The sequence below is a fragment of the Apodemus sylvaticus genome, chromosome 9, assembly GCF_947179515.1.
Source record: "Apodemus sylvaticus chromosome 9, mApoSyl1.1, whole genome shotgun sequence".
NCBI classification, from domain to species: domain Eukaryota; kingdom Metazoa; phylum Chordata; class Mammalia; order Rodentia; family Muridae; genus Apodemus; species Apodemus sylvaticus.
This window is the reverse complement of record NC_067480.1, coordinates 72630049-72642534: the sequence shown is the minus strand read 5'-3', so window position 1 is coordinate 72642534 and position 12486 is coordinate 72630049. Positions and strand designations below refer to the sequence as shown.

Below are 12486 nucleotides of genomic sequence, written 5' to 3'. Positions count from 1 at the left end.
TTTCTCGCATTTATTTATTCGTTAGGCACATATACCATGGTGTGCACATGATTGTCAGAGGACATATTAGGGTTCACGCTCTCTTCCGCCTTGGGGTCCTGGAGACAAACTCAGGCCATCAGGCTTAGTCACAAGCGCCTTTACCTAATAAGCCACCTTGTGAATTCCTCCCTTTAAAACCTCGTGTGTGCTTGTTCCTGTGCGCGAGCTAGTGCATGTGTATGTTTATGTACACGGGGAGCTGTTTTTATATGGGATATGTGTATGGGGTGTTATAGGGTGTATGTGTGTTTGGGGTATGTGTAGGATAGGTATAGTGTATGTGATGTATATGTGTGTGTATATGAAGTGTGGAGGTGTGTGTGGGTGTGTGCATATGCATGTATGGGGTGAGTATGTGTGGGTATGTGTATGGGGTTTAGGGGGTTTGGAAGTGTGGGTATGGGGTGTGTGTGTGTACACATGTATAGGGTGTATGGGGGTGTGTGCATATATATATATATATATATATATGGTGTGTGTATGGAGTGTGTGTATGTGTGGGGTGTACTATGGGAGGTGTATGGTATATAGTGTGTGTGTATGGTGTGTGTGTAGAGTGTGTGTGTGTATGTGTGTGGGGTGTGCTATGGGGTGTGTGTATATGGGGTGTGTGTATGTGTATATGGGGTGTGTGTATATGGGGTGTGCGTATGGAGTATATGTGTGCATATGTGTGGGGTGTGTATGGGGTGTGTGTATGTGTACACGCACATATATGAGGCATATGTGTGTGCTCACATGCTTATGTGTGTAAATCCTGAGGACCTCGGATTCTGTTTGCCAGGGTCTGGCCTGCATAGCAGGAATGTGCTGGGGCTTTTGCCGTAGAAGTGTTAACAGCTAGATTTCCGGAGACCTCATGCAATGCTTGGAGAAGTCAGGCAAGACCTGAGTTTTGCTTGCCTTTCTGAAGGTCCCGGAGACCCTGCACCCCAAGTGCTGGGACTGCACTACAGCTCCTCCCCACTTCCCAGGCTGAGGATCTGAATGGCACGGAGATCGTGTATTGAGATGATTTCTTTCGTATTCACCTCTAATGTTTCGAAATATGTGACATTACCATTTTTTGATTTGTCATGCATTATTTTCCTATGTGTTAAATGAGAACCTGGATCCTTCACCATCTCCACCCTCTCCTCCTCCATCTTCTGAAAATAAACTTTGCTTTATAACCACAGCCCAGGGCTAACCAGACAACCTCAGCCCTGTTTGTTGCAACTTTTGTTTGTCCTAGAGTTATCAGTTGCCTTTGTTTTCTGGTTGGGTGACATTTCTTCCTGCCAGTTTTTCTTCCAGCATTCCACTGTGATCCGTGGTATTTATCATTTTGCTGTCTTCAGTTGGGCTAAGTGGAAGGGAAACCTGAGGGGGGTTTTGTAGCTTATTGAGGTTGAGTAAGAATTGGAAGGAAGTGAGGCAAGTCAGCATAGGTCTGAGGACCAAGCCAAGAAAAGATGTAAAATGAGCAACGCAGAGAGACCCCTGCGGCACTCTGAGCATGAGTCAGACCAAAACTCTCTCACACTGAGGGAGCTGGCCTTTGTGTCCACCTGCAAGGTGGCACTGGGCACAGGCTTGGGTGCATGCGTGGGGCAAGCACCGCTCCATCACTACGTGTCTGTGGGAAAGAAGAAGCTGTGGGCCCTGAGGGACCAGGAAGGGTTGAGCAGTGCCCTGCGCGCTGCTCTGGGGCCTGCGGTGCCTCCCAGTTTGGGCCCCACTTCCTGGGGTCTTTACTGTCATCTCTCCTTCCTTCCTTCCTTTTTCATTCCTTCACGTAGCTGGAGATGACCCTTTGGTAGATTTTTCAGAATATATGTGGGAAAGAAATGTCCATTTCCCTTGTGTATGGACTTTCCAGACTTCTCAAAACCAGATGAGAAGTCTCGAGTTCACCTCACCCAGCCACCATAACAAGGAGAGAAGCCACTTAGCACAACATACATGTGTTTTTTGAGCTCGTTGTTAGAGGTTCAAACTGGGCTCCATGTGGCTAAATAGAGGCATCCCCAGGGCTGGATTGTTACAGAGCACTGGGGGAAACCCATTTTCCTGACACTTCCACTTTCTAGAGGGAATGGTCTCTATCTTCTAAAACACTATGTGCGCATGTGTACATGTGTGTGCATGTACACGTGTGTGTGTTTGTACATATGTGTGTGTTCGTTTGAGTGTTTACTGCGTACATAGACCCTACTACATACTTGGTGCCCTCAGTAGCTAAAAGAGGGCAGTGTGTTCCTGGAAGCTGGAGTTACAGGCCACTAAGAGCCTATGTAGGTGCTAGGAATCGAACCTGGGTCCTCTGCAGGAGCGTCAGCTGTCAAAGCAGCACGCCGTGTCTCCAGCTCTCTCTTCCTCTGTATTTAAAGGCACTTGCTCATCATCTACCCACACAATTCATACAAACACAAACGTGCCTGCATACACATATGCGTGTGAACCCAGAAATGCACACATAAGCACACAGACACAAGTATCCTTAACCACCCCGTCTCAAGGTGTCCCTTGTTATGATGACACACCTTGATCAAGAGCAAGCCGAGAGAAGGGTTTACTCAGCTCACGCTTCCAGATCATACATAACTCTTCACTGAAGGAAGCCAGGACAGGAATTCAAACAGGGTAGGAGGCAGGAGCCGATGCAGAGGCTTGGAGGATGCGACTGCTGGCCTGCTCTCATGGCTTGCTCAGCCTGCTTCCTTATAGAACCCAGGACCTCCAGCCTAAAGATGGCACCATCTGCAGTAGGGTGGGTGCTCCTATGTCAACCATCAGTCAAGAGAATGCACCCCAGACATGCCACAGGCTGCTCCTATAAATTGGGAGTCCTCTTCCAAAATGACACTAGCTTGTGTCAAATTGACAAAAACACTAACCATAAACACACACAAACATAAGCATAGAAGTGCACACATACCAATAAACACAGAAATGTACACACAATGTGTCTTAGAGTTTTCTATGGTGAACAAACACCATGATAATGCAACTCTTCTTTTTTTAAGATTTATTTATTTCTTTTATTTATATGAGTACACTGTAACTGTCTTCAGGCACACCAGAAGAGGGCATCAGAACCCATTACAGATGGTTGTGAGCCACCATGTGGTTGCTGGGAATTGAACTCAGAACCTCTGGAAGAGCAGTCAGTGCTCTTAACCACTGAGTCATCTCTCCAGCCCAAAACATGACTTTGCTTTTTCTTTTTTCTTTTCTTTCTTTTTTTTTTTTTTTAAGATTTATTTATTCTATGTATGTGAATACATTGTGGTTCTCCTCAGTCACACCAGAGGAGGGCATTTGATCCTATTACAGATGGTTATAAGCCACCATGTGGTTGCTGGGAATTGAACTTAGGACCTCTGGAAAAACAGCCAGTGCTCTTAACTGCTGAACCAGCTCTCCTGCCCAATGCAACTCTTCGTTTTTTTATTTGTTTGTTTTTGTTTTTGTTTTTTTCGAAACAGGGTTTCTCTGTGTAGTCCTGGCTGTCCTGGAACTCACTCTGTAGTCCAGGCTGGCCTCGAACTCAGAAATCCACCTGCCTCTGCCTCCCAAGTGCTGGGATTACAGGCGTGTGCCACCACGCCCAGCCCAATACAACTCTTATAAGGGCAACATTTAACTAGGGCTGGCTTACAGGTTCAGAGGTCAGTCCATTGTGATCAGGGTAGAAGCATGACAGTGTCCAGGCAGGCATGGGGCCGTAGGAGTTGAGAGTTCTACATATTCATCTGAAGGCTGCTAGGAGAAGACTGGCTTCAGGCATTTAGGATGAGAGTCTTAAAGCCCACATCCACAATGGCACACCTACTCCAACAGGACCACACCTCCTAATAGTGCTACTCCCTGGGTCAAGCATGTAAAAACTATCACACAATGAGAAACCATCATCACATACACAACACACACTCAGGCGTCAGTCCCCAGCTGATCCTTCTGTTGCCCTCCTATGTGGACCTCTGTGAACCACCTGCTCACCCAGAAAACCTAACGTTTCAAGATCCTTCATTTATTGTTACTCTTTGATTTTGTATCAGAAGAATTAACTTTCCAGTGAGCTCTGGAGAAAGGTGAAAGGTATCAGGGCCAGCGGAACAGTAAAGTGTGTAGATGCACAGACTCAGAAACAGAGAGGCACACAATAGACACAAGATACAGATCAGACACACAATGCCACATGCAGACACAGAATGCCACATGTAGACACACATGTCACACAGACACAGACACATGCAGACACAGACACAGATACACTAAGACGCAGACCACATGCAGACACAGACACAGAGCCACATATAGACAGACACAGGCGCATGCAGACACAGACACAGACACAGAACCACACATAGACACACACACATGCAGACACAGACATAGACACACACAGACACATGCAGACACAGACACAGAGCCACATGCAGACAGATGCAGACACAGACATAGACACACACAGACACATGCAGACACAGACACAGAGTCACACTCTTGTGACAGCACTAGTCACAAGATGAAATGCATCTGGAAGTAATTGCACAGCAGTCTCTAACAACATGACTCAGAGGGCAAAGGCACCAGTCGCTGATCTTGCTAAGAGTCTGATCCCCAGACCCTGCAGGGTGAAGAGAGAACTGACTCCTGCCATTGTCCTCTGACTGACAGACAAGTGTCATAAAGAAAAGGAAGGAAAAGGAAAAGACACATGAGCCGTGAGCTAATCCAGACACCCATGGCTCTGAGGTTAAAAAGCCTCAGCTGCTGCAATGTCATCACCGGGACTGTGCTGGTGGGAGGCACTCCCTTCTGGGACAGGAAACTTCAGTAATGTAACTGTTAGAGCTGAGGCTGCAGAGATAGTTCAGCTGGGTAAGACTGCTGCACAAACCTTAGGACCTGAGTTCAAACCCTGAACACTCATGTAAAAAGCTGCTCGTGGTCTGTCAGACAGAGCAGGAGCTCTCGGGGAGGGGGGTGGAGGGGCTTGGCAGTCAGGCCCCAGGTTCAGGGAGAGGTTCCCTCTCAAGGGACTGACTAAGGCAGGACTCCCGCCCTCCTCCTCTGCTGTGTATGTAGGCGTGTTGGTTCCCTGGTGTTTTGTTTGTAAAATGAAGCAGGATGCAGGGTAAGCAGTCGATGCGGAGTTGTGCACTTTGAGGGTATTGCATGCTTTCACTGACCCAAAGGTCTCCAAAGGGTCCCAGTTTGGGACATTTTTATCAATGTGAGATAGTCTTACTAGATTCTCTGCTTTGCCACTGCCTCCCAATGCAAGTTATGTACCCATTTTAAAAAGTGCCAACCTCAGCCAGGCTGTGGTGGACACGCCTTTAATCCCAGCACTTGGGAGGCAGTGACAGGCAGATCTCTGAGTTCGAGGCCAGCCTGGTCTATAGAGTAAGTTCCAGGACAACCAGGGCTACACAGAGAAACCCTGTCTCAAAAAACCAAAAAAGGAAAAAAAAGGAAAAAAAAAGAAAGGAAAGGAAAGAAAAGAAAAGAGATGTGCCAACTTCACTCATATCTCCTGGGTGTGAAGCAGCACATATGTCACCATCTTCACTCCTGTCTCCCTGGGTGTGAAGTGGCACATATATCACCATCTTCACTCCTGTCTCCCTGGGTGTGAAGTGGCACATATATCACCATCTTCACTCCTGTCTCCCTGGGTGTGAAGTGGCACATATGTCACCATCTTCACTCGTGTCTCCTGGGTGTGAAGTGGCACATATGTCACCATCTTCACTCGTGTCTCCTGGGTGTGAAGCAGCACATATGTCACCATCTTCACTCGTGTCTCCTGGGTGTGAAGTGGCACATATGTCACCATCTTCACTCGTGTCTCCCTGGGTGTGAAGTGGCACATATGTCACCATCTTCACTCGTGTCTCCCTGGGTGTGAAGTGGCACATATGTCACCATCTTCACTCGTGTCTCCCTGGGTGTGAAGTGGCACATATGTCACCATCTTCACTCGTGTCTCCCTGGGTGTGAAGTGGCACATATGTCACCATCTTCACTTGTGTCTCCTGGGTGTGAAGCGGCACATATGTCACCAACCTCACTTATGTCTCCTGGGTATGAAGTGGCACATATATCACCATCTTCACTCATGTCTCCTGGGTGTGAAATGGCACATATATCACCATCTTCACTCATGTCTCCTGGGTGTGAAATGGCACATAGGTCACCAACCTCACTTATGTCTCCTGGCTGTGAAGCAACATGTGACCATCCTCACTGACATTTCCTTTATTATTAATGATAATGCTGGACTTCTCATAGGTTCATTAACCCCTTAGATTTCTTTTTTCTTTTTTTTAGTTTCTTTTTCTTTTTCTTTTTCTTTATCCTTCTTTCATACAATACATCCTGACTGCAGCCTCTCTCTGCATCTTGTTATGCCGAGGTTAGCTGATTTCATTGAGAGGCCTGCTCTTTTCCAAAGAGAAATGGAGGAGCACTTAGATTGCATTTCTGTCCAAATCTTTTGCGTTTAAATTTTTCTTTGTATATCTAATCATGTTGATTGTAAGGGTTCTTTACATATTGAGGCAATGAATTGTTACCAGATTTCATGATTTGCAAGTGTCTTCTTGCAGTTCTTTTTTTTTTTTTTTTTCTTTCTTTCCCAAGACAGGGCTTCTCTGTAGACCAGGCTGGCCTCAAACTCAGGAATCCGCCTGCCTCTGCCTCCCAAGTGCTGGGATTACAGGCGTGTGCCACCACTGCCCGGCTTCTTGCAGTTCTTTGGCTGTCTTTTGGGGTTTGGGTTTGTGGTTCTCCCTTTATGGTCTTTTGAAGCATGGGGAGACCTTTGGCTTTGATGAGCTGCAGCTTACTCATTCCCACCGGGCTCCACGAGGGCAAAGCTCTCCTCGTGTTTCCTTTGAGCCACTGTTTACTTTCAGCTTCTCATTTAGAGTTGATCTCGTGTTGAGTGGGAAGCAGGGCTGGAGGCCAAGCGTGGCTCTGCTTTGTACATTAATGTCCTCCCCCAGCTGCAGTGAACTACTTGGAAAACATGCGCTTAAAGTCAGATGATCATAAGTGCAACATGTGTGTGTGTGTATCCCGTTACGTGCACCAGTTTTTTTTTTTTTAAAGATTTATTTATTTATTATATGTAAGTACACTGTAGCTGTCTTCAGACATCAGAAGAGGGTGTCAGATCTTTTTACAGATGGTTGTAAGCCACCATGTGGGTGCTGGGATTTTACGTGCACCAGTTTTAATGCTTCTGCACATACACACACATGTACACAGGCAAACATGCATGCACACGCATGTACACATGTACATGCATACACATAAGCACCCTTGCACATACACGCACACATGCAGACATGTATATATGGGGGTGGGGCAGATGAATCTGAGTCTGACTGGCTGCTCTGAAGTCCTTCCCCAGGAGCCTACACTAGAGGGAAGGGAGAGGGACACGTGAGGGACACGCATGGCTCGTCAAAGCCCTGCAGTGTTCACCTGCTCCATCCCACACAGGGTACCTTGGTGTACACACTTCAAGAAGTGAGGCCTACTTTTTTCATGGGGGTGCCACGCATCTGGGAAAAGATGCAGGACACCATCAAGGAAAACGTGGCCAAGTCCTCCAGCCTGAGAAAGAAGGCGTTTGCATGGGCGAAGATACTTGGCTTGAAGGTCAACACCAAGAGGATGCTGGGGTAGGCAGTGTCCTGTGCTGGGTGTGAGGGAGCGTGGAGGAGGCTGTGCTGTCTGAAGCTGGGTCTCCTTGCTGATGCTGTTCCCAGGAAGCGAGACATCCCCATGAATTACCGCATGGCAAAGGCCCTCGTGTTCACGAAGGTCAGAACCTCCCTGGGCTTGGACAACTGCCACACCTTCTTCAGCGGGGCCTCGCCCCTGTCTCAGGATGTCTCAGAGTTCTTCCTCAGCCTGGACATCCCCATTGGTGAGATCTACGGGATGAGTGAGTGCTCCGGGCCCCACTCAGTCTCCAACAGGAATGTCTACAGAGTGCTGAGGTACTGGGGTCCTGTGGCCCTCAGAGGGCGTGAAGGGGAGGTCGACCAATGGCTGGGGTACATCCAGAGCCTCCTAGCCCAGCCTCCTAGCCCAGGCCTTCTAGCTTGTCACATGACCTTCAGGGGAAGGGCACCTATTGTAGCACTATCTATCATGCTGTGTGACTTTCCTGGCAATACTTGAACACATGTCTGTTTACCCCAAATAAGGCATCAAAAGTACCAATGAAATGCTCCTACCTGAGTGCAGCTTAACATGCTTATTGGGGTGATTGTGGGTCAGGGGTCACAGGTCAGGGGTCACTGACAGGAGTAGGCATGACTCAAAGGCAGAACATCACCTACAAATCCACTACAGCCTGGACCACACCTCACAAAAGTCATGTACATAGTTCCTGCACATTAAGAAGACAGCTCCGGGAGTCTCCCCCAGAACTATAACTGCTCATGGAACCTGGAGCTGGGCTCTGGGGCCGTGGACATTTCAGGAACTTTTCAAGACTTGTAAGTTTCCATTACTTCCTGAGTTTTAAGAAGCTACCTTTCAGGAGGCTGTGTTCCAGAAAGAGGAACACAGGAAGAGGAAGAGATTGCTCTCTGCCACACCGTGTCCTTCCCAGTGTCACTTAAGCGTTGGATGAACTCGGGACCCCAGGATCCTCAGGCATCTCTGTAGCTCCCTTCCAGCTTCTTCTGAACAGCTCAGCTCACCAGGCTGCCGGCTTGGGCCACAGCAATCCAGACACACACATACACCACACACACACACACCACAAAGGACTCTGCTGGGAGGCTGGCTTCTCCCAGAATCCTTTGGTTTAAGTTCCCTGCTCCTGTTCCCACCACTCTATTGCACATTTGGCTTTCTGCTTTTGCATGAGGCTTGCTAGTGTCCAGACTGCAACTGAGGGAGCAAAGGGAGCAAAATAACAATGGGGGGGGGAGGGAAAGAGGGAGGGAGGGAGGGAGGGAGGGGGAGAAGATGGAGGAGAGGCTGCCGGTTGCTGCTGTTCACACACCCTCATGTCTGCCTCAGCTGTGTGCGGCCTTCTCCACATGCCGATGCCGTGATGGCAGCTGTGTGGCTGTTTACTATGCACACAGTGCTTCTATAAGCCAGTGGGTACAAAGTGCTGCCTCAGTTTCCCTTCTGTGCCTTTTCTCACGAGGTTGGAAGCGGCCTCCCATACATTCCCTCTCAGGGGAGATTCTAGATTGATTTTGTTTGTTTGTATTCTTGTTGTTTTGTTTTGCATTTTCAAGACAGGGTTTCTCTGCGTAGTTTTGGCTGCCCTAGAACTCACTCTGTAGACCAGGCTGGCCTTGAACTCACAGAGATTCGCCTGCCTCTGCCTCCTAAGTGCTGGGATTAAAGGTGTGTGCCACCACTGCCACCCAGCTACCAACTTGTGCTGTTTTATGCCACTGTCCTGGCTGCCACGTGGCTATTGCCCGTGATGTTCTTACACGGGAGGTGGCTTATTGCTGCTAGGTCTTCAGGGGGCTTATTTTTTCCACATCAATGAAGGCAGAAATCTGCAGGGCTTCCAGACACACACGGAACGTTGAGAATCTGAATGCTGAGTCAGATGGAAATCCACTGGGTCTCAGAGGGGCATGTGTTCAACTGGGGCAGCCTGCTGTAGGAGGACCTAGGGTAAGCACAGCCCAGCCTCTGACCCCTCCCCGTGTCACGTCCCCAGCAGCTGTGGCAAGGTCCTGACTGGCTGCAAGAACATGTTGTACAAGCAGAACAAAGATGGCGTGGGCGAGGTGTGCATGTGGGGCCGGCATGTCTTCATGGGCTACCTGGACAGGGAGGACGCCACATTGGAAGCACTGGACGAAGATGGCTGGCTGCACTCTGGGGACATTGGCCGCCTGGACAGCCACGACTTCCTTTATATCACTGGCCGCATCAAAGGTGCCAGACTCATTTGGGGCAAAGGGTGTTGGGTGTGTTGGGGTGCTGGTGGGGAGCTGGTGGGGAATGTCCGTCGGATGCCAGGTACCAGGAGAGAGTAGCATTCCCCATTCGCCAGGGGCCCTTGCCTGTCATCCTACAGCAGTGGTCTTGGGGACAGATAGGCTGCCCTCTCTGTGCCCTGGAGTGAGACTGCAGTCCGTCTGTCAGCTTTGCCAGGCAGTGGAGAGGCTGGAAGGATCTGGTGAGGCCAGGAAGTGTCAGAAGCTTCAGAGAGAGCATGAGCCCTGTCCCCTCAGCACTTGGGAGGCTGGGGCAGGACTGTGAACTGGGGGTATCCTGGGCTGCACAATTGAGTGTCTGTCAGAACAAACAACCCTGCAAAGACGTCGTCCTTTGGTGTGCTCTCTGTCACCATGATGACAGGAAGCAGCTTGGGCAGGAGAGGGTTACTCTGCTCACAGCTCAGGTCTATCACCAAAACAACAACAAAAAACAACAAAAAATAGGCAGGAACCTGGAGGCAGGGGCTGAGGCAGAGGCCCCAGGGGTGGGGAGGGGTGGGGGTGCTGCTGAGTGGTTTGCTTCCCTTGACTTGCTCAGCCTGCTGCTTATAGAACCCAGGACACCAACCCAGGGATAGCTCCACCCACAATGGGCTGGGCCCTCCCCCATTGATCATTAATTTAGAAAATGCCATACAGGCTTATCCCCAGGCCAATCTGTTGGAGACAGTTTTCTCATCTTCCCTGGAGACCGTGGCTTGACAAAGGCTAACAAGACAGGTGGCGCCCATTGTGGGGCCCTGAGGACTCAGATGTTGGGAGGATGTAGGAGTGAGCGGGGACTTGGGGTGCCAGAAGGGAAGCTGTTGCAACCTCTGGCCTGGTCCCAAGCGAGTGGGACCAGCTGTACCAAGCAAGGCTTCTACTCCAGAAATCCTGACAACCGCCGGTGGTGAGAATGTGTCCCCCATCCCTATCGAGACACTGGTGAAGGAAAAGATCCCCATCATCAGCCACGCCATGCTGGTGGGGAACAAGGCCAAATTCCTGAGCATGCTACTGACTCTGAAGGTAACGGCCCTTGTCGGCGACCCCCTTGCCCGCGACCGGACCGCCCATACAAGCTCCAGAGCTGGGTGGCGGGGGAGGGGGCTGCAGGGGGCTGACCCCAGGCTCTACTCTCTTCTTCAGCGCCCTGGGTTGGGGGTCAGGGATGATGGAGGGTGGGGGAAGGGACATGATGACAGGTTGTCCTGGGGCAGTGTGAAACAGACCAGATGAGTGGAGAGCCCTTGGACAAGCTGAGCATGGAGGCCATCAGCTTCTGCCAGGCGCTGGGTAGCCAGGCAACTACTGTGTCGGACATTTTGAAGATTCGAGACCCGATGGTCTACACGGCCATCCAGTACGGCATAGACATCGTGAATCAGCAAGCGGTCTCTGACTCGCATAGAATTCGAAAGTGGATCATCTTGGAGAAAGACTTTTCCATCCTGGATGGGGAGCTGGGTGAGTTGCTTGGTTCAGGCTGGAGGCCCCTGAAGTCTGGGCTTTACCCTTCTCTGGGGGTTGGGTCTTTGAGACCAGCTAGGACACAAGCCGCTTCACCCCACCACTACCACCACCAACTGTGTCTAGCTCCCTACTGGCCTCCATGGGCAGCCTCTCCACCAAGGCAGACGCCTTCATGCTCTGGAGGTAGCATCTTCCCTGCGGGGATGGAGAGGTATATCAGTGGTTAGAGCACTGTTTGCCCTTATTGAGGACCCAATTGATGACTCACAGTCATCTGTAACCTGCAGCCCCAGGCGATGAGACCCCTCTTCTGGCCTCTGCACAATGTGCGCATGTAGCACACGCACGTGCGCACTCATATACCTACCCCGCACAAGATACATAAGATACATAATTAAAAATTAAATAAACCTTGAAAAAGAAAACTTCATTATAGCCAGAATCCCCACCACGACCAGTCTATGCAGACATCCCATAATCCCCACTCACTGACTGCAGGTCGCAGTCACACACTCAGTCGCCCTGGGTCAGCCCCAGACCTGTCTCCTGGTTGTCCATACTAAGTGTGGATTTTTTTTCTCACCTCCACAGCCTGACTACTCTCTCTTCTCTCTCTCTCTCTCCACAGGACCGACATCAAAACTTCAGAGAAATGCAATAATCCAGAAATACAAAGCACAGATTGACAGCATGTACTCGTCATAATGGCTGTAGAGGAGCTTCCTCCTGTCCTCATGGTGAGACCCAGTGACCTGGCTCTGCTGGGCTGCGTGGTCGCAGATGACCATCCTGCCCTCTCTGACTTTAAGATACAGTCTTGCTGGCCAGGACCAGCATTTTTCATGGAATCCCACTTCTTTATTTTATCTTCTTATAATGTGCATGTGACTGCCTAGGTGTGTGTGCAGACCCAAGGGCAATCGTGGGTGCTGTCCCTGTCCCCACCCTGCCAAGGCCAGCAGCCCAGCAAGCCCACATCCTCCCAGGGATATCT

General features: G+C 49.8%; 1 protein-coding gene across 1 annotated transcript in view; it reads left to right on the top strand.

The window, feature by feature from the left end:
* Positions 1-12197, top strand: part of Acsbg2 (acyl-CoA synthetase bubblegum family member 2) — a 34682-nt gene extending 22485 nt beyond the window's left edge. The window contains exons 8-13 of the mRNA XM_052192988.1: positions 7546-7727; positions 7815-8048; positions 9755-9972; positions 10909-11048; positions 11240-11486; positions 12121-12197. Coding sequence (XP_052048948.1) covers positions 7546-7727; positions 7815-8048; positions 9755-9972; positions 10909-11048; positions 11240-11486; positions 12121-12197 — 1098 coding nt within the window. The remainder of the gene's footprint in view (positions 1-7545; positions 7728-7814; positions 8049-9754; positions 9973-10908; positions 11049-11239; positions 11487-12120) is intronic.
* Positions 12198-12486: the final 289 nt, after the last annotated feature.